A 21,756-nucleotide genomic window follows, 5' to 3' on the forward strand; every position below is an offset into this window, starting at 1 on the left:
GTGTGTGTGTGTGTGTGTGTGTGTGTGTGTGTGTGTGTGTGTGTGTGTGTGTGTGTGTGTGTGTGTGTGTGTGTGTGTGTGTGTGTGTGTGTGTATGTGTGTGTGTGTGTGTGTGTGTGTGTGTGTGTGTGTGTGTGTGTGTGTGTGTGTGTGTGTGTGTGTGTGTGTGTGTGTGTGTGTGTGTGTGTGTGTGTGTGTGTGAGAGAGAGAGAGAGAGAGAGACACACGAGCGGGGAGTGCAAGGGGAGCTGAGGGTGCCAGTACTCACCCCTGCCTCCCTCCCCTCCATCCCTTTCTCTCTCGCTCCACCCGGGCGAATGAGGGGACAGGAGGATCATCTCCAGTCTAAATGAGATTACAGCTCCTTCAGCTGCTTATCTGGGCTAATGCCAGCCGCCGTGGGGCCAGGCAGACACAGCAGCCAGAACCCAGTCTGTGTACAGGGGATCAGCCCCGCTCTGCCCTGTCCTGTTCCTCTCTACCCTGCACCGCACCGCATGACCTAATCCCCCCAGAGATGGGAAGAGTGAGAGAGCGATGAAGAAGGATGGAGGGAATGTGAAAGAGAGGAAGGAAGCGGAATATAAGAACCGGATGGAGGTGGAGAGGTGGTGTGAAGGAGAGGGAGATACTGTGTTTCTGTTGAATAAGGATGTTATTGGTGTGTGTGTGTGTGTGTGTGTGTGTGTGTGTGTGTGTGTGTGTGTGTGTGTGTGTGTGTGTGTGTGTGTGTGTGTGTGTGTGTGTGTGTGTGTGTGTGTGTGTGTGTGTGTGTGTGTGTGTTTCTCTCCTGTGTGGTTGTGTGTGTGTGTGTCTCCTACAGGAGGGTACATCAGTGCAATGTCCAGCCTGGCCACTCAGCATGTCCCCCCGGTGCCTGGCTGCCTCCTCCCAATGTCAGCGTGGGTAAAGACCGCCACCTAGCGGTTGCAGCAGCTCTCTGGGCCAACTTTTTCCCCTTCCTCCGCAGCCTGCGCCTTTCCAACACCCCTCCTGCCCAGCTGGCTGATGCTGCCGCAGGTCAGATGCACACACAGAGGGAGAGAGGGAGAGAGTGGGAGGAATGGGAGAGGAGTGTAAATGTTTACTGTATACAACAATTTCACACTGTGGGTTGCACAAACTAACAATTGTATTTCTCATAAGATTATATACACCGTCTGCCTTTGTCTCACTGTTTCTCTTTCTCTCGCTCGTCAGTTCTTTTACTCTCAACATCTTGCATCTGTGCTTTGTGTTGAGCATGTAGTGACAAATCCTTCCATTATAGTATGACTCTCTCAAATGTATTTTCTGTGGTAGTTACCATCAGGTAACATGGTATGAATGTTGACTCTCATTTCCAGGATTTACTCTGCTGGCCTTTGACCTTCCTAGCTCTGCCCCACAAGACCTCCAGCCCAACCCCATCCAGTCCATCATGCAGTGCTTCAGCTGGGATGACATGCTGCACCCCCTGCTAGTGACTCGCTACCTACCCCACCTGCTCCAGAACAGGTAACATTACTCCAGTACATTACCCTAGTAAGCAGGGTCTGAACTTGTCCAATAAGAAATGCTTGTTTTTGTTTTTTATTGCAAAACACTTTGCTACGGGGTAGCAATGACTACACTAATGAATACAAACCATGTGTGGTGACAAACATCCGAAAGGATCATTCTAAGCAAGGTGCTGCACAAAATCACTGATCTACAAATCACCTTTTATATTCTAAACTACTATCCATCATGTGAGCCTCCCTTATACAGATTAGCACATTTGTACAGCGCCTTGCTCCGGTGGAACATAGAGATTGAGATCCACTACATTGCGGTCAGACTGCACAGAATCCCTGATCTACAAATCACCTCGCATTCCAAACAACAACTAATTATTTGACCAAGATGATCAATTCTGCGTCTCACCTTACTCTAACTTGTGATTCCCTTAAACACATTTGTTGTCTGTTCTATGTCAAACTGACCTCTCTTCCCCAGCGAGCTGGTGTATTCAGTGAGCTCCGGCTGTGGAGGTTCCGTGTCGGGCTCAGCCCAGAACCTGTCTGTGAGAGCCTGGTTCCGCTGTGTTCTGCACCAGCACATCCACAAGAACCCAGATGGCATCGACAGTAGAGCAGGTACAGAACCTCAACCTAGAACCCTGGACATCCGACCATTTAGCAAACGCTTTTATCCAAAGGTACTTAGAGTCTTGCGTGCACACACTGGCCAGGCCTCACTGGTCTCCGTTCAGCAATGGAACGACATCCTCAGTCAGCTATGCCACATTTAAAACACTTGCAACCTGCACTTCTTGTCTATTATAATATTAGGATGATTTCCCATTAGTTTCTGTTTTTAAGTATGTGTATTTCTGTACGTTTATTTCAGTGTTTTGTTGTGGAGATGTGTATATGTGTGACTCAGGTTGGAAAGAGTGTGGTGCTAGAAACACTTAAGGTCGTGGGTTCAAGTCCCATAGGGAACTAATACACATCCTAAACATGGCCAGCATTTACACAGGCAGCCCAATTTTGATATTTTGCCCAATTATTGGTCTTTTGACCAATCAGATCAGATATTTTGCCAATAATTGGGCAAAAGATCAGAATTGGGATACATGTGTAAATGCAGTCTTTGGATAAAAGTGTCTGCTAAGTGGCATATATGATTATTTATGATGTGTTACTTTTTCCAGGCAGGGCTCTGGAGGAGCAGTTGTCAGAGCTCACTAGTTTCGTATTAAGGCTCCCTGAGGTGGACTCCCTACTGCAGAGGGCCGGGCTGCAGCCTAGAGCTGGAGGCAAGCTAATGCCCAGGTCTGCTCTGGAGATGTTCATCAAAGGTACTACACACACACTGTAATAGGGTAGCACCTCATCACACACACGGTGTAACAGGGTAGCTTGTCATCTCACACACGCATGTGAACAAGGATATTTGCAGCATGCAAGATACATACAGGTAACCGCCAAAATAAAGGAAACACTTGAGTAAATGAGGGATACAAAGTATATTGAAAGCATTGAAAGCAGGAAGCACATAGGTGTGGTTCCTGAGTTATTTAAGCAATTCATCCCATCATGCTTAGGGGTCATGTATAAAAATGCCCAGTTGTCTATTATTTTGGCTACCATGTCTAGAAGAAGAGATCTCAGTGACTTTGAAAGAGGGCTCTCAAAGTAGCATTAGGGTGTTTTGAGGGTGTGTGTGTTTCTCAAACAACAGATCTCAACCCAATTAAAACCCTTATGGGAGATTCATGGAGCGACGCCTGATACAGCGTTTTCCAAAATGGAATTTCTCGTAGAAGAATGGTGTCGCATCCTTGCAGTAGAGTTCCAGACACTTCTAGAATCTATGCCAAGAAGTATTGAAGCTGTTCTGGCAGCTCGTGGTGGCCCAACGCCCTATTAAAACACTTTATGTTGGTGTTTCCTTTATTTTGGCATTAACAAGTATATCAATAGCATACGCTGAAAGGCAAGTCTGCATTTCCATACAAATACAGCTTAAATGCATTATGTCGCTTTTGTATTTTTCTCTCTCAGTGTGTGGGGCGTGTGTACAGTGGGCTGCAGGTGTTGTCTGAGCGTTCTGCCATGGTCGCCCGTGCTCTGGACTACACAGGGGGACATCATGAAGTATATCAAACACTACCTGGTCAATAAGAGTCCTCAGGAGGGGCTGCTGCTGGCCTACTGGGCTGTGGGTGGGTGTATGCATCACGGAGGTCTGCCCCTATACCCTTAGGCTGTTGTGTGAATCTCTAAGGACTGGACAGGTGTAAGGTGGAGCTAAAGCCGTATTGCTTATACCTATCCAATCATTTCAGATCTCTACAAGTGCGTAGAAAAGATATTGGCTAGAGGTCAATTTGGTGTTGGGCGAGAAGGAATCGGCGTGTTTGAGAGGATCAGGATTAGCAACTCTGCCCAGCGACTTGCTTCGAGCCTATCTCCTCAAACACACGTTGAATGTCTGTCATCCTTGGTGTTGACTGTGTGTGTGTTCAGGGTGCGTGGTGAAGCACTTGAGTCCCCTGCTGGCCACCTCCAAGGACCAGCAGCTGATGTTCAACGTTGTCAGCGAGCGAGAGCACCTCCCTAACTCTCTGTCTGGGCTGGACAAGGCCTTGAGGGACAGCCTGCCCCTCTACCTGCAGGTGGGACGCATGAACAGACACACGCACCCGCGAACACACACACTCCCTATACCTAAACATTATGTTACTTACTACCCCAGTTTGGATACTTCAGAAAAAAAGTATTGTTTGGATACTTCAGAATGTACTAGCAGGGTTAGAGGGGAGGAAAGAAAAATAAGTATTTCCCATGAGCATTAGTAATACTATACTGACCTCTCTCACTGTGTCTCTGTCTCTCCTTTCTTCCCCTCCAGGGTCTGTGTATAGCAGCCAGTATGTCTGTCTCAGGGAGCCTACCTAAAGAAGCAGCTCCGTGATGTCATCTCCAAGTACCTTGACCATTTCCTGCCTGCCACTCCATCGGTTGGGGCCATAGCCAATCACCCGGTGCTGCTGACGGCCTGCGAGGCCACGCCCACCCCGCGTGGGGCAGCACCGAGAATGAGCGTCCTGCAGGTGATCAGGTAGGATTCTGACGCTCTGGGTAGAGATTGCTCTTAGGCACAGATCCAGGATGAGTTAACCCTGCCCAAATCCTCACCTTAATAATTAGGTAAGGGAATGCGAAGCCAAACTGACCTTGGAGCAGTGTCTCAGGACAACTTCATCCTAATCCACCTTGACAGCCTCCTAGGAGCATCTACTAAATGGCCAGACATTACTGGCTCTGTGTCATACCTATTCTGTGTCTGTCTCCATAGTGAGAACTTCCTGCATTTCAAAGGCAACGCCCCTCCTCCCCGCCTGGTCACGGTCCTGGCCTTCCTATTGGAGCTGCTGAGACGGAACAACGTCAGTGACCCCGCCCTGCTCACCATGTCCCTTCCCCTCTCTGCTCCGCTGCCTGAAGCTGGTCAACGAGCCTCACGGTGAGAGTACACACACATAAAGACACGTACACACAGTAATCATATGTGTGAACAATGTGCGAACAAGCTTGTATATGGGTAGTGTTTTTCTAGGTTTTTGTGTGTGCAATGTGCGTCCACGTGTGGTAACTAGTCTAAAAGCAGCTGTGCGTTCACAATGAGGAGGACCAGTACAGAGGCCGTTAAGCCGCCGCAGGGGATGCACCATGTGACCAGACTGTCCCTGTTCTGCGGTGAGTGACACCAACTGCCATAACCTTTACTCTTCCTCTCTCTGCAACCAGCACTTGGGTCGTGTCTATTATTGTACACCGTGGCAAAATGTTTTCCAATGTTGGACATAGCCTAATCTAGACATAATCCTATTTTGAAGGTTAATTTACAGTTGCATTATTGGAATTAGCAGTCCAGAGCAGTCCGACAGCACGTAGGACGCCTTTTTATCCGTTTCCTCGTAGAGAATCTTGTCACTCTACCTGATATAACGCTACGTTTACGCACACCACAGGGAAACATTATCGCACGGTGTAAGTTGCATAGCATAAATTGTGTGTTGGCCTATGTGGGGAAAACATCTGAAGTGTAGGGAATGGGACTTTCGTCCTACTTGGATTCTATTCAAATGCTTTACAGTAGTCATAAAACCATAAAGCCAGTGTGCGACATGCCAGATATCAAACCACATCACTAATAAAAACACACAACCCCCAATTACAGACAGACAGACAGACAGACAGACAGACAGACAGACAGACAGACAGACAGACAGTGCATTCAGAAAGTATTCAGACCCCTCACTTTTTCCACATTTTAGAATATGCCTTATTCTAAAATGTATTAAATCTATATTTTTTCCTCATCAATCTACAAACAATGCCCCATAATGACAAAGCAAAAACTGGTTTTTAGAAAGGGTTTCAAATGTATTCAAAATAAAAAACAGATACCGTATTTACTCCTGAGTGGTGCAGCGGTCTAAGGCATGGCATCTCAGTGCTTGAGGTGTCACTACAGACACCCTGGTTCGATTCCAGGCTGTAGCACAACCGGCCGTGATTGGGAGTCCCATAGGGCGTCCGGGTTTGGCCAGTGTAGGCCTTCATTGTAAATAAGAATTTGTTCTTAACTGAATTGCCTAGTTAAATAAAGGTGAAATAAAAAATTATTCAGACCCTTTGCTATGAGACTCGAAATTATGGTGTGTGTCATGTTTCCATTGATCATCCTTGAGATGTTTCTACAACTTGATTGGAGTCCACCTGTGGTAAATTCAATTGATTGGACATGATTTGGAAAAGCACACAAGTTTGGAACCGGCCGGCCAAACTGGGCAAAAGGGAGAGAAGGGCCTTGGTCAGGGAGGTGACCAAGAACCCGATGGTCACTCTGACAGAGCTCCAATGTTCCTTTGTGGAGATGGGAGAACCTTCCAGAAGGACAACCATCTCTGCAGCACTCCACCAATCAGGCCTTTATGGTAGAGTGGCCAGACGGAAGCCACTCCTCAGTAAAAGGCACATGACAGACCTCTTGGAGTTTGCCAATAGGCACCTAAAGGACTCAGACCATGAGAAGCAAGATTCTCTCGTCTGATGAAACCAAAATTGAACTGAATGCCAAGCGTCACATCTGGAGGACACCTGGCACCATCCCTACGGTAACCCATGGTGGCGGCAGAATCATGCTGTGGGGATGTTTTTCAGCAGCAGGAACTGAGAGACTAGTCAGGATCGAGGGAAAGATGAACAGAGAAAAGTACAGAGAGATCATTGACAAAAACCTGCTCCAGAGCGCTCAGGACCTCAGATGGGGGCGAAGGTTCACCTTCCAACAGGACATCGACCCTAAGCACACAGCCAAGACAACGCAGGAGTGGCTTCGTGACAAGTCTTGGAATGTCCTTGAGTGGCCCAGCCAGAGCCCGGACTTGAACCCAATCTCTGGAGAGACCTGAAAATTGCTGTGCAGCAACACTCCCCATTCAACCTGACACAGCTTGAGAGGATCTGCAGAGAAGAATGGGAGAAACTCCCCAAATACAGGTGTGCCAAGCTTGTAGCGTCATACCCAACAAGACTCGAGGCTGTAATCGCTGCCAAAGGTGCTTCAACAAAGTACTGAGTAAAGGATCTGAATACCTATGTAAATGTGATATTTCCATTATTATTATTTTTTTTAATGTCTAAACCTGTTTTTGTTTTGTCATTATGGGGTATTGTATGTAGATTGATGAGAGAAAAAAACGATGTAATTAATTTTAGAATAAGGCTGTAACAATGTTTTGGGGGAAAAGTCAAGGGGTCTGAATACTTTCCGAAGGCACTGTATATATATAGTGAACACTGATGCAGTGTTCAGTGACACAGTCCACTCTGTGTATGAAATATACTGGATCTTGTGCTGTGACACCTTTGTGAGTCATTTTGTGACCCCTCTCTTACTCACTCACTCACTCACTCACTCACTCTCTGCATGTGTGACAGGAATCCATACAGGAATTTGCTGACCCTGCTTGGGGACGGTGGTCAGGCAGAGATCATCAGCCTGGAGGAGGACTGACCCTTGACCCCAGGACCAGGTTACCATGCTGTTGACCTCAACACCACTGGGCTTGAAATTCGTGTATTTACATGTACATAATGTATAGAAATTGTCCTGTTGGAGTTACAGATCATAATTTATGATCAAGTTTCCACCTTCACATTGAAATATTTTTCAAAAAGGTGTTACGAAATAAAGTAAATAAGGTGATGAAATAAGATAATGTGGAAGTGCATGTGTTGTATTTCGGTTTCCTAATTGTACAGGCATGGAACGAGGGAAGAGTGTGTGATGCATATAGATAAATGTATAATATTTTGTTTTTCTAACCATTTCTATGGTGTGATAGTAACTACTGATAGTAGACAAATAGGATCTCTGGGTGCTAATGCCCTCTTTTGTTGGCCCAACTTTACAGGCAGAACCACCTCCTTTCCTGACACTGTGTCCCTCATCAGATACAGATAGAGAGTCCGAAAGATTACTTCTGCTCTTTCCATTCCCTTTTTCCTTTGCAATCTTCATGCAATCAGGCTTCATTTTCGTCAGTCAAAATTTCACGTCTGGTCGAACATAAAAAAAATGCACACTAAAAAAATACTTTCACATGACCCTCCCCTTTGTACTGTAGTTTGTTGTTGTTGCATACCCTCCCCCTCATAGAATTAACTCAAAATAATGTTTCCAAAAAACATAGCAACCATGTGTTTATAAATGTGGATATCGACTTTTTCCACTTCAGCATGCTTTTGTGGCACAGTTGATGCCACGCAGGGCTACGGGACACAAGGTTGAGGGTTCACCGACCACCACGGACGAGATCATTCTCCCTGTCTGTTTTATTACGCTATGATCAGATCCGGCTGCAGACAATGATCAGCTGGGGGAAATCAGATTTTTAAATGCATTTTTTTACACCTTTTTCTCCAATTGGTAGTTACAGTCTTGTCCCGTCGCTCCAACTCCCGGTCACGGTCGACTGTGACACATCCTGGGATCTAACCCGGGCCTCAAGCAATGCCTTAGACCGCTGTGCCATTCGGGAGGCCAGGAAATCGGGAAAAAAAATCTGATTCTATAAAATATATGCAACGATTGATTCACCAGCAGGTTTCTGTGCCAATGTACCACACAACCAATAAGTGAAGCATACCGACTTCAGGCGCTTCAATATCATGGTTTCCTTTTTAAACACCACAATCAAAGACTGTCATCTTGACATACAGAAAATAGGCCTACATCCCTCCTTAACTTGTAGGTCTACCCAGTATCGAAAGTTTGGCTTGACAGTCTCTGAACGTCATTAAACTTTTGTGTTTTGTAACGTGTCTTTCCATTCATCAAATGGACACTGCACAGTTGGATGCTGGAATTATATTTTGGACGAAAGTGTGCAGGTAGCCCACAGGAGACTTTTGACGTAATCAGATTAAAACATTAAAGTCAAATGTTATTAGTCACATGCGCCGAATACAACAGGTGTAGAGCTTACAGTGAAATGCTTACTTAAGAGCCCCTAACCAACAATGCAGCTTAAAAAAATACGAGTAAGTATAAGAAATAAAAGTAACAAGTAGCAGTAAAATAACAATAGCGAGACTATACACGGGTGGTACAGAGTCACTGTGCGAGGGCACCAGTTAGTTGAGGTAATATGTACATGTAGGTAGAGTTATTAAAGTGACTATGCATAGATGATAACAACAGAGAGTAGCAGCGGTGTAAAAGAGGGGGGGGATGCCAATAGTCTGGGTAGCCATTTTTGATTAGATGTTCAGGAGTCTTATGGCTTGGGGTAGAAGCTGTTTAGAAGCCTCTTGGACCTAGACTTGGCGCTCCGGGTACCGCTTGCCGTGCGGTAGCAGAGAGAACAGTCTATGACTAGGGTGGCTGGAGTCTTTGACAATTTTTAGGGCCTACCTCTGACACCGCCTGGTGTAGAGGTCCTGGATGGCAGGAAGATGGGCCCCAGTGATGTACTGGGCCGTACGCACTATCCTCTGTAGTGCCTTGCGGTCTGAGGCCGAGCAGTTGCCATACCAGGCAGTGAAAAAACATTGTGACTGGTTGTGTGTTTATGCCACATGTAAAAGGTCATTAATACATTTTAAAAGTTAAATGACAAATATTTGGGCTATATTGAACCGTTAGATTCTAGATGAGCGAAGAATAGCTGCTCAGGTCGGAGGAGGCGGGGCATGCGTTGAGCTTTCCTGCATAACTGGGCCTGCTGAGAGTCACATTATTGTGGCCACATTATTATAGGACGACACGCGAGAATGATGTAGAAATACAGCCAGACAGGCCTGCCGCGGTGCCTTTCTAGACCTCATAAACTATCCGGAGTAGACCCACAACTGGAATGAAACATTCAATTCACAGGGCTTTTGCACCGTCATTCAAATGACATTTTCACTGCAGCCTAGAGTAGAATGTTGTACTCACTTGTAAACAATAATACAATTATTCATTGCATTGTGGTGTTGTAGGCTAGTCTTGGTAGGATAATTGTATTGTCCCTAAAGATCAATATAGGAGCTTTTTGAGCTGCGTGTCTCATCTTTCATGCTCAGTGATGCACCTGGCCTATCCACTTCCTACCAGCTCTTCCTCTTTATGTGGAATTATATTGAATATTGGTGCAGCTTTGAATGATTATATGTGTGCCATGATTGCTAGTTAGCCTGTTGAGTACCACAGTATGAGTCATAAAACCCAGGAAATGGTCCCAATCGTTTTTTTTCCACCATTCATTTTTCCATCTGGGATTTTAGTACGTACTTCGTATTGTGTAAACTGTCTTTGTCTTTGGTCTTTGTTTCGTGTAGGCTTACCCTGGCGTGACGTTTTTATAACCGCGCAAATCTCTCTCAGACAAGGTCACTTTTTATCAATAATTAGAATTGCACATTTTAAGTAAATTGAGGCGAATATATTGAATATATTGATAAAAAAAAAGAAAACTCAACTTGTCCCGAAAGAGAATTACACGGCTATCAAAAACTTCACGCTGTGAAAAATGAATGGTGGAGAAAAAAAATCGGTGTTTTTATGGGTATGATATGTCCACTGTGGCGGACTATTGCAGATCTGGACAAACGGTCCACCTACCACTATTGTCACTGTGAATGGTGGCCAGAGGGCAGGATAGACAGACTGGTAGATATATCCCCCTCCCTCTACTTAAGGTGTTGAAAGCATTCCACAGGGATGCTGGCCCAGGTTGACTCCAATGCTTCTCACAGTTGTCAAGTTGGCTACATGGCCTTTGGGTGGTGGACCATTGTTCAGACTCAGCAGCGTTACAGTTCTTGACAAAACCGCTGCGCCTGGCACCTACCCTGTTCAAAGGCACTTAAATATTTTGTCTTGCCCATTCACCCTATGAATCGCACACATACACAATCCTTCCTTAACCTATCTCCTCCCCTTCATCTACACTGATTGAAGTGGTTTTAACAAGTGACATTAATAAGGGATCATAGCTTTCACCTGGATTCACGTGGTCAGTCTGTCACGGAAAGAGCAGGTATCCTTAATGTTTTGTATACTTGTGGTATAGTTAAGCAATAAGGCCCAAGTGGGTGTGGTATATGGCCAATATACCACAGCTAAGGGCTGTTCTTACGCACGACGTAATGCAGAGTGCCTGGATACAGCCCTTAGCCGTGATATATTGGCCATATACCACAAACCCAGAGGTGCCGTATTGCTATTATAAACTGCTTTCCAAGTAATTAGAGCAATGCAAATACATGTTTTGTCATACCCATGGTATAGGGTCTGATATACCACGGCTGTCAGTCAAACAGCACTCAGGGCTAGAACCACCCAGTTTATAATAATAGTTAGTGCGTGGAAAAGCGCATTGCATAAGGGAAGTACCAAAACACCTCGATATAGGGGATGTGCGTGCAAGCAGATGAGAAAATGTGCTAAGGATAGAATAAATTATATAGTAAATCCTGCAAAAGGGAGAATGTAAACCAGGGAAAAAGCGCCCTGTGCCCAATAGAAAAAAAACACAACCCTCCCAAAAGCAAAAAAAAAAAAGAAAGCTCCCCTATTTCAGACTAACACAATACAGCGGATTAACAACGTGCTCGATTCAACTTATCACGGGCTTTATTGATACAGTACTCTACCTCTTTATTCTGAAAACAAGACATGTTTTTTTAAAGTCCTCTTTCTCTCACTGCTGAGGTGTTACGCCGTTACTTCTTTGTCGAAGTTAAACGAGACGTTTTGAAAATGGCGTAAGACAGTGTGGCAACACACCGCTCAGGCTCTCCTACACACCGTGTGTTGAGTAAATGCACGGTGTGCTACGTGGTCAGACATTCACCGAACTGTGAAACAGTCTTAAATCCTGAGCTTGAATAGAAAAACACACGCTCAAGAAAGAGTAAGACGGGTCCCACAGTTTACACAGGACAGGTTTCAATTGAAATGACCTTGGGTGGGTCCATTGGCTTTGTATTGAGTAGACGGGTTATGGTACGTAGTAAGTACAGCTAGTTAGAGTGCCATTAGCCCTATAGTGCATTAGTAAAAGAGGGAGCTATTTCACTCTGTAGAGAGCTCTGCTCCCCTTGAGTGCTCCAGCATTGTGATCTACTGTTCTGCACCAGTTTGACTAGAGCAGCCCTATTATTCAACCAGTCATCTGAGCAGGGTTGGGGTCAATTCAGGATATATCACTCCAATCCACATCTATTATTCTCAACGCTTTTCAATGAGCAAAATTGTCATCAGAATGTCTGTTTACTTCCTGAATTGACTGAATTGAAATGGAATTGACCCAAACCCTGCAGCTGATGGAAAATCAGTCCATCATCACAGGGTAGCTGGATAGGAATCATCATCACAGGGTAGCTGGATAGGAATCATCATCACAGGGTAGCTGGATAGGAATAGGGAACCTCCTCTTTGAGGACCTTCCTTTTTTCATCCTCAGGATGGCCAGTGACGCTGCACTTGAAGTGGTTAGGTTGGGATGCTGAAACTGGGGAAGACGTGGGTCATCTTATCTGGGTGGCAATAGTGTGTGTGTGTGTGTGTGTGTGTGTGTGTGTGTGTCTTTTAGAGGAAGAGTGGGGCTGTTGTAAAGGAGCAGACCTTTGGTTCTATTATTTTGTGTTACACAATTGTATGTATGTCCATATGAGTTGCACTTGCACTTGCACATATGAGTTGCACCTGCACTTGAAGTGGTTAGGTTGGGATGCTGAAACTGGGGAAGACGTGGGTCATCTTATCTGGGTGGCAATAGTGTGTGTGTGTGTGTGTGTGTGTGTGTGTGTGTGTGTGTGTGTGTGTGTGTGTGTGTGTGTGTGTGTGTGTGTGTGTGTGTGTGTGTGTGTGTGTGTGTGTGTGTGTGTGTGTGTGTGTGTGTGTGTGTGTGTGTGTGTGTGTGTGTGTGTGCCTTTTAGAGGAAGAGTGGGGCTGTTGTAAAGGAGCAGACCTTTGGTTCTATTATTTTGTGTTACACAATTGTATGTATGTCCATATGAGTTGTTTGCATGATGTTTCTACGTAGACATTTACTGTAGTCTCTATTAGTGTGTTAGACAGCCCCTATCCTGTGATGGGGCACTTGTAGAGTCTGTAGGTTGGGGCAGGTGAAGTATGGAGCAGGGAGGAAACACGTTGCTATTCCATTGGAGGCGAACGGTAGAGTTGGTCCATAGAACACTTCCTCCTTCCCCTCCGTGCTCACATCCAACACCTGGACAACAGGAAGTGAAATAAACATGTCATGCACATGGAACAATAGAATATTTTAATAAGATAACATTTGCTATGAATACCCTCTGTCCCCATGATGCATTATAACCTTATAAACTACGCACAACATAGTTTAATAAAACATACACATTTTCAGGTTACTTAAACCTGTCAAGATCACTCACCTGAATACACGCTAGGGGCTCATTGGTCCAAATAGAATATCCACCAACAACATAGATTCGGTCATCGTGGACTGCCACGCCAGATTCGTTCTGACCTGCAGAGGATAGAGAGGAGAGAGCGAAAAGAATGATTCGCTGTGCCAAAGAGAGGCCAGATGACTCAATGTCATCTGAGACACAGGGTGCGCGTTGGGAAAGTTCCTGAAAATAAGTCCCTCCGTCTCCTCTCATGACTTCACCTTGAACTTACTTGACAACTTCACGGGGAATCAAGGTCGGGAGGGGTGGAGAGTCACGGGAAAAAGGAGAACAGTGATCTTATCTAGTATGCGCGTGTGTCTGCCTGCCTGTGTGTGCACGTGCATGCGTACGCATGAGCGTGTGTGTATGCGCAGCCCACCCACCCGTGAGTAGGCTGAAGGTGCAGCGGGTCCACTGGTCCATGTCTATGTCATAGGAGTCGATGTGGCGGACCAGGATGCGGTCGTTGTTGTAGTCCAGGTCATTTCCTCCCAGCACATACAGCTGCCTTCTCACCACGGCCATGACATGGTACACTCGCCTCTGTAGCATGGGACTGCGGGCCAGCCACTGGTTCTGTCAGAGAGAGAAAGGGGGAAAGAGAGAGGGGGGGTGAACGAGACAGAGAAGGGCGAGAGGAGGGGGGGAGAGAGGGTGAGAGAAAGAGAAGGTGAGGAGGAAAAAGAATGGTGAGAAGATGAGATGTTGAATAGATGGATTAATATTTTAGCGTATCCCTGCTTGGGTAATTGATGTATGTTCAGTGCTGGATAAATAATGTGACACCAGAGCTATGATTTTTCCTAATGATTTCGCCCCCCCTTCCTAATAATATACTTCACTCTCTCCATTTTACACGGATGTATCCGACCGTGCACATTTGACTAAGTGTGTCTATGGTTGTTTTGTATGTGTGTGTGTGTGTGTGTGGGGGGGGGGGTGAGCGTACGTGATCATGTTTGTGTGCGTGAGCGAGCGAGTGTGTGTGTGTGTGTGTGTGTGTGTGTGTGTGTGTGTGTGTGTGTGTGTGTGTGTGTGTGTGTGTGTGTGTGTGTGTGTGTGTGTGTGTGTGTGTGTGTGTGTGTGTGTGTGTGTGTGTGTGTGTGTGTGTGTTTTTTTGTGAGTGCATATGTCTGGTAAAAGCTGACGGGTGGCCATCTGTTGAGGGTAGTGTGGGTGGGGGTGGGGGGGGGCGGGGTGTTCCTGGCAGGTGAATGTAGCTCCACGGTGAATACAAATGAGGCTTTCTCTGTCTCCTGCTCTCTCAATTCAATTCTATTCTATTCATAGGGCTTTATTGGCATGGGAAACATATGTTAACATTGCCAAAGCAAGTGAAATAGATAATATACAGAAGTGAAATAAACAATAAAAATGAACAGTAAACATTACTCACAGAAGTTCCTAAAGGATAAAGACATTTCAAATGTCATATGTATATATACAGTGTTGTAACGATGTGCAAATGGTTAAAGTACAAAAGGGAAAATAAATAAACATAAATATGGGTTGTATTTACAATGGTTTTTGTTCTTCACTGGTTGCCCTTTTCTTGTGGCAACAGGTCACAAATCTTGCTGCTGTGATTGCACACTGTGGTATTTCACCCAGTAGATATGGCAGTTGATCAAAATCGGGTTTGTTTTCAATTTCTTTTGTGGATCTGTGTAATCTCAAGGAAATATATGGATCTAATATGGTCATACATTTGGCAGGGGGTTAGGAAGTGCAGCTCAGTTTCCACCTCATTTTGTGGGAAGTGTGCACATAGCCTGTCTTCTCTTGAGAGCCAGGTCTGCCTACGACGGCCTTTCTCAATAGCAAGGCTATGCTCACTGAGTCAGTACATAGTCAAAGCTTTCCTTAAGTTTGGGTCAGTCACAGTGGTCAGGAATTCTGCCACTGTGTACTCTCTGTTTAGGGCGAAACAGCATTCTAGTTTGCTCTGTTTTTTTGTTAATTCTTGTCAATGATTGAAGTAATTCTCTTTTTTATATTCTGATGATTTGGTTGGGTCTAATTGTGTTGCTGTCCTGGGGCTCTGTGGGGTCTGTTTGTGTTTGTAAACAGAGCCCCAGGACCAGCTTTCTTAGAGGACTCTTCTCCAGGTTCATCTTTCTGTAGGTTATGGCTTTGTTATGGAAGGTTTGGGAATCGCTTCCTTTTAGGTGGTTGTAGAATTTAGCAGTTTTTTTCTGGATTTTGATAATAAGTGGGTATCTGCCTAATTTGGTGTTTGTCTCATTTTGTGAATTCTTGGTTGGTGAACAGACCCCAGACCTTACAAACATAAAGGGCAACTGTCTCTGGCACTCGCTCTCTCTCTCTCTGTCTCTGGCACTCGCTCTCTCTGTCTCTGGCGCTCGCTCTCTCTCTGTCTGGCGCTCGCTCTCTCTCTCTCTCTGGCGCTCTCTCTCTCTCTCTCTCTCTCTGGCGCTCTCTCTCTCTCTCTCTCTCTGGCGCTCGCTCTCTCTCTCTGACGCTCCCTCTCTCTCTCTCTCTCTCTCTGACGCTCCCTCTCTCTCTCTCTCTGATGCTCCCTCTCTCTCTGTCTCTGGCGCTCGCTCTCTCTCTGTCTCTCTCTCGCGCTCCCTCTCTCTCTTTCTCTCTGTCTCTCTCTCTCTGGCGCTAGCTCTCTCTCTCTGTCTCTCTCTCACGCACGCGCTCTGTCTCTGCCGCTCGCTCTCTGTCTCTGGCGCTCGCTCTCTGTCTCTCTCTCTTGCTCTCTGTCTCTGGCGCTCGCTCTATCTCTCTCTGTCTCTGGCGCTCGCTCTCTCGCTCTCTCTTGCGCTCTCTCTCTCTCTCTGTCTCTCTCTCGCGCGCACTCTCTCTGTCTCTCTCTCTCTGGCGCTCTCTCTCTATCTCTGGCGATAGCTCTCTCTCTGTCTCTCTCTCACGCGCGCTCTCCCTGTCTCTGGCGCTCGCTCTCTGTCTCTGGTGCTCGCTCTCTCTCTCGCCCTCTGTCTCTGGCGCTCGCTCTATCTCTCTGGCGCTCTCACTCTCTCTCTGGCGCTCACTCTCTCTCTGGCGCTCGCTCTCTCTCTGGCACTCGCTCTCTCTCTCTCTCTGGCACTCGCTCTCTCTCTGGCACTCGCTCTCTCTCTGTCTCTGGCACTCGCTCTCTCTCTGTCTCTGGCACTCGCACTCTCTCTGTCTCTGGCACTCGCTCTCTCTCTCGGTCTCTGGCGCTCGCTCTCTCTCTCGGTCTCTGGCGCTCGCTCTCTCTCTCTCTCTGGCGCTCGCTCTCTCTCTCTGTCTGGCGCTCGCTCTCTCTCTCTGTCTGGCGCTCGCTCTCTCTATCTGTCTCTCTGGCGCTCGCTCTCTCTATCTGTCTCTCTGGCGCTCGCTCTCTCTCTCTCTCTCTCTGGCGCTCGCTCTCTCTCTCTCTCTGGCGCTCGCTCTCTCTGGCGCTCGCTCGCTCTGGCGCTCGCTCGCTCTCTCTCTCGCGCGCTCTCTGTCTCTTAATCGCGCGCGCACGCTCTCTGTCTCTCTCTCTCGCGTGCGCTCTCACTCTCCGTCTCTCTCTCTGGCGCTCTCTCTCTCTCTCTCTCTCTGGCGCTCGCTCTCTCTCTCTGGCGATCGCTCTCTCTCTGTCTGGCCCTCGCTCTCTCTCTCTCTCTCTCTGGCGCTCGCTCTCTCTCTCTCTCTCTGGCGCTCGCTCTCTCTCTGTCTGGCCCTCGCTCTCTCTCTCTATCTGTCTCTCTGGCGCTCGCTCGCTCTCTCTCTCTCTCTCTCTCTCTGGCGCTCGCTCTCTCGCGCGCGCACGCTCTCTGTCTCTCAATTGCGCGCGCGCGATCTCACACTCTGTCTCTTTCTCTCGCACGCGCTCTCTCTCTCTGTCTCTCGCTCTCTGGCGCTCGCTCTCTCTCTCTGGCGCTCGCTCTCTCTCTCTCTCTGGCGCTCGCTCTCGCTCTCTCTCTGGCGCTCGCTCTCTCTCTCTCTCTCTCTGGCGCTCGCTCTCTCTCTGGCGCTCGCTCTCTCTCTCTCTCTCTCTCTGGTGCTCGCGCTCGCTCTGTCACATCCTCCTATTGCAGTAAACAAGCGTTTTACTAAGCTATCACATAAACAGAAACTGTTCTGAAACCATGGTTTTCATTGTTTTGATGGCTTTTCTATTATTTCTCTGTACTACATGTTCTTCAGTTACCTGTTCTGGGTCGTACACCATCAGTCTATTCTGGTACTGAGCTGTGTTTGTGACTCCACCTGTAACAGACAAGAGTATTACACACAGGTGGCATGCATGTGTGTGTGTGTGTTATGCTCTATTCTCCATCTGTGTGTGTGTGTGTGTGCGTGTGTGTTCAGTGTGTTATGCTCTATTCTCCATCTGGGTGTGTGTGTGTGTGTGTGTGCGCAGTGTGTTATGCTCTATTCTCCATCTGTGTGTGTGTGTGTGTGTGTGTGTGTGTGTGTGTGTGTGTGTGTGTGTGTGTGTGTGTGTGTGTGTGTGTGTGTGTGTGTGTGTGTGTGTGTGTGTGTGTGTGTGTGTGTGTGTGTGTGTGTGTGTGTGTGTGTGTGTTATGCTCTATTCTCCATCTGGGTATGTGTGTGTGGTCAGTGTGTTATGCTCTATTCTCCATCTGGGTGTGTGTGTACCTGAGACCCAGAGCAGGTCGTCAGCCACACTGCCCGCGTGGCAGGACAGCGAGCGGTCAAAGGACTGGAAGGAAGGTCCACTTGTTCCTCTTCGGACAGTAGCGTTCCACAGTGGGCAGCACCTGTCTCAGCTCGTTCCTCCCCCCCACCGCGTACAGGTACTGGCCCAGAGCCCCGAGGACAAAGTGTTCCCTGCACGCCTTCATGGAGGCTATCTCCATCCAGCGGTTCCCCCGGGGGTCGTACCGACAGGCTGTCCTCACCGCACACGTCCTCCCCGTGGAATGCTCCACCTCGCCACCCGCCACAAACAGGAAGTGGCCCATGACGGCCACGCAGTGGTGGCTGCGCCCAGCGGGCATTGGCGCCAGCTCGCTCCAGTTGGAGCACCCGGCCGCGCGCGCGTTCTCCTGGGCGGCCGGGTTGAAGTAGCGCAGCTCCCGCACGCGGCTCACCTCGCGCTTGCGCCCGCCGGCGATGTAGAGGGTGAGAGACTGGAAGCGGGGCTTGGTGTGGGCGGTCTGGCGGAGGGGTTGGGCGAAGGTGGCACGGTGGTACTCTAGAGCCTCGTCCACTAGGGCGGCGGCGGTGGCACTGGACTGGACCAGCAGGTGGCACTGTGCCACGTGGTGCAGGGCGGCCACATCCATAAGGCCATAACGAACGTGCTGTATCAGGTCCTCTGTGTACTGGTACCGACAGTCATGCTCTAACCAGCACACCACCAGCTAAAGAGGAGAGGGGGAAGAGGAAGACAGAGGGAAGCGATTCATACTTATTAGCATTCCAAATGCCTACAGAGCAGTGTCGCAAGATCAAGACGAGTGTGTTACCGTATACACAAACACACTTATACAAACGAACACACACTTATACAAACGCACACACACACACAATAGTGTGTTGTGTGCAAGCATCATAAATATCCACCAGTACATTCTTTTGTTGAGGACCGGGAGAGGAGAGAAGCAGAGAGGGGATTTAATTGAACAGTGAGCGCAATCGGAGGCTGTTTAGCTGCGGCGGTGGCGCGTGAATGTGGGCGAGATGGCTGAAGATCACTGATACCATTATCAGGGACACAAAGTGGCTTTTAACACAATCAGTACGGAGACAGGGAACTTATTACAGCACAGCAAGATTACTGAGCTGGAGCGGTTCACTGTCGGCGCCTCCTCCTGACTCGCAGGCACACTGGATGCACACTGAAATCCTATTCAAACATTACACTGGCTCGTATATGCGTTCAAACCACATTCTGCACAAACGGCACACCAACACACACATTTACATAGACACAGACATATTCACACATCCATTGTATATATTGTCCTGCTACTGTCAATGCCACTCATTTTTTCTCTTTCTTCCTTAAAAACATCCTAAAATGATGCCAACACAACAGTATTTACACCCCCCCCTCCCCCCTTTCACTCTCTGCTTTGTCCTCTTCTAGGTTTTGCTATCTACACCCCCTCTCCTCCTCTCTCTCTCTCTTTCCCGCTCTCTCCCTCCTCCCAGCTCTGAAGTGGCGGAGGGGTGTGTGCGCTCCGGGAAGGCTGACTGAAGGTCACACTGGATCAGAGAACTTCCTCGGGGCAGAGAATAAATCAACTTCCCCTCTCTCCCCTCCTTCCCAAAGAGAGAGACGGAAAGAGAGAGACAGAAAGAGAGAGAGCAGCCAGAGAAAGGCAAACGCGCGAAGAAGGGGGGGAAAAAACAAAGACCCAAGAAAATGTGATTTCCAGAGCGTGAGACTCGGAGAGAAGTCGGCGTGACTATGATTGACGGGCAAACTATATCGGCTGTGTATTGGCGCCCGCGCGTTTTTTTTCGGGCGGATGCCCAAATTAACCTTCTCGGCAGAGTGAAGGAGGCCCAAAGCAGCCTAATCAGGGTCTGATTATGGCGGCATCGCCTGGCTAAAGGGTCAGGGTAATTGTGCCATCAGAGGCCTGATTGTTTTCAATCAGACGGGCGGCCGGAGTGACAGCTGGGGAATTGGGGCTCTGATGAAGCCGCGGTGGGCCTAATCAGAGAGGGGGGAGAAGGGAGAGGGGGGCCTGATTGGTGCAAATGAACAGTCAAAATGCATAGCCCCCCCCCCCTCGACACTTCACCCATCCCTCATACATATATACACACACACACAGACATACACCTTCCTTTCCTATTCACTCCTATACACAAATATAAAGAGTGCATTTTGGTGCAGGCAAGGAAATTTGACCAGTTGATGTTTAATGACACCCTGTGTGTTGTAGTATATCAAAGTCTGTGTGGGTCTGGCTGTATGGAAGATCTGCATTTTATCGTGTGCATATACAGTGTGCGTGGGAGTGTGTGTGTGCGCGTGTGTGCATATGTACATGTGCCTGTATATGTGCATGCATTTGAGGAACTGAGGAGCCAGTTCAGTGTACCTGCCAGATCTCCTCTTCGTTGAGGGAGGTGAGGCGGTCGCTCATCAGCACCTCCCTGAGGAGGCGGTAGGGGAGCAGCAGCACCTCCTCCTGGTGGCTCTGCTGCAGCTCACACAGGTGTTCTACCAGGAAGTTGACCACAGCCTCCTCCAGAGCAGGGAGGTGGAAAAGATCAGACACACGGTACAGGTCCAGGTAGTTAACACTGTTCAGCTCCTGTTGTGGACACATGGGCATCGGGTAAAGACTCATGAGGTAAATACATCTACATTGGAGTTATTTAGTAGCAGAGTTTCTCAACGCCGCGACGTGTACCATCTCAATGGAATTGAGCAGCGGCGGCTGCGGGCTGACCGGACCTCCCGACTACATCGAGTCACTGTCAAGTCGATACTTGTAAAAAAATATACAGTTGAAGTCAGAAGTTTACATTTAGGTTGGCGTCATTAAAACTCGTTTTTCAACCACTCCACACATTTCTTGTTAACAAACTATAGTTTTGGCAACTACTTTGTGCATGACACAAGTAATTTCCCCAGAAATTAACAGACAGATTATTTCACTTATTAATTAATTGTATCACAATTCCAGTGGGTCAGAAGTTTACATACACTAAGTTGACTGTGCCTTTAAACAGCTTGGAAAATTCCAGACAATTATGTCATGGCTTTAGAAGCTTCTGATAGGCTAATTGACATCATTTGAGTCAATTGGAGGTGTACCTGTGGATATATTTCAAGGCCTACCTTCAAACTCAGTGCCTCTTTGCTTGACATCATGGGAAAAATCAAAAGAAATCAGCCAAGACCTCAGAAAACAAATTGTAGACCTCCACAAGTCTGATTCATCCTTGGGGGAATTTCCAAATGCCTGAAGGTACCATGTTCATCTGTACAAACAATAGTACGCAAGTATAAAACACCATGGGACCACGCAGCCGTCATACCGCTCAGGAAGCAGACGTGTTCTTTCTCCTAGAGATGAACGTACTCTGGTGCGAAAAGTGCAAATCAATCCCAGAACAGCAAAAGACCTTGTGAAGATGCTGGAGGAAACAGGTACAAAAGTATCTATATCCACAGTCAAACAAGTCCTATATCGACCTGAAAGGCCGCTCAGCAAGGAAGAAACCACTGCTCCAAAACCTCCATAAAACGCCAGACTACGGTTTGCAACTGCAAATGGGTACAAAGATCGTACTTTTTGGAGAAATGTCCTCTGGTCTGATGAAACAAAAATAGAACTGTTTGGCCGTAATGACCATC

The 21,756-nt window shown here is 47.5% G+C and overlaps 1 protein-coding gene and 1 pseudogene across 1 annotated transcript in view; one reads left to right on the forward strand and one right to left on the reverse strand.

The window, feature by feature from the left end:
- Positions 1-7,751, forward strand: part of LOC139572615 (protein MMS22-like) — a 29,650-nt pseudogene extending 21,899 nt beyond the window's left edge.
- A 3,888-nt stretch (positions 7,752-11,639) lies between these two features.
- The window catches only part of LOC139573987 (kelch-like protein 32), a 38,058-nt gene continuing 27,941 nt past the window's right edge, over positions 11,640-21,756 (reverse strand). The window contains 7 exon segments of the mRNA XM_071398033.1: positions 11,640-13,264; positions 13,449-13,543; positions 13,853-14,045; positions 17,617-17,675; positions 18,069-18,135; positions 18,137-18,796; positions 20,492-20,707. Coding sequence (XP_071254134.1) covers positions 13,103-13,264; positions 13,449-13,543; positions 13,853-14,045; positions 17,617-17,675; positions 18,069-18,135; positions 18,137-18,796; positions 20,492-20,707 — 1,452 coding nt within the window. The 3' untranslated portion in view covers positions 11,640-13,102.

This window comes from Salvelinus alpinus, chromosome 4 (genome assembly GCF_045679555.1).
Source record: "Salvelinus alpinus chromosome 4, SLU_Salpinus.1, whole genome shotgun sequence".
Lineage (NCBI taxonomy): Eukaryota > Metazoa > Chordata > Actinopteri > Salmoniformes > Salmonidae > Salvelinus > Salvelinus alpinus.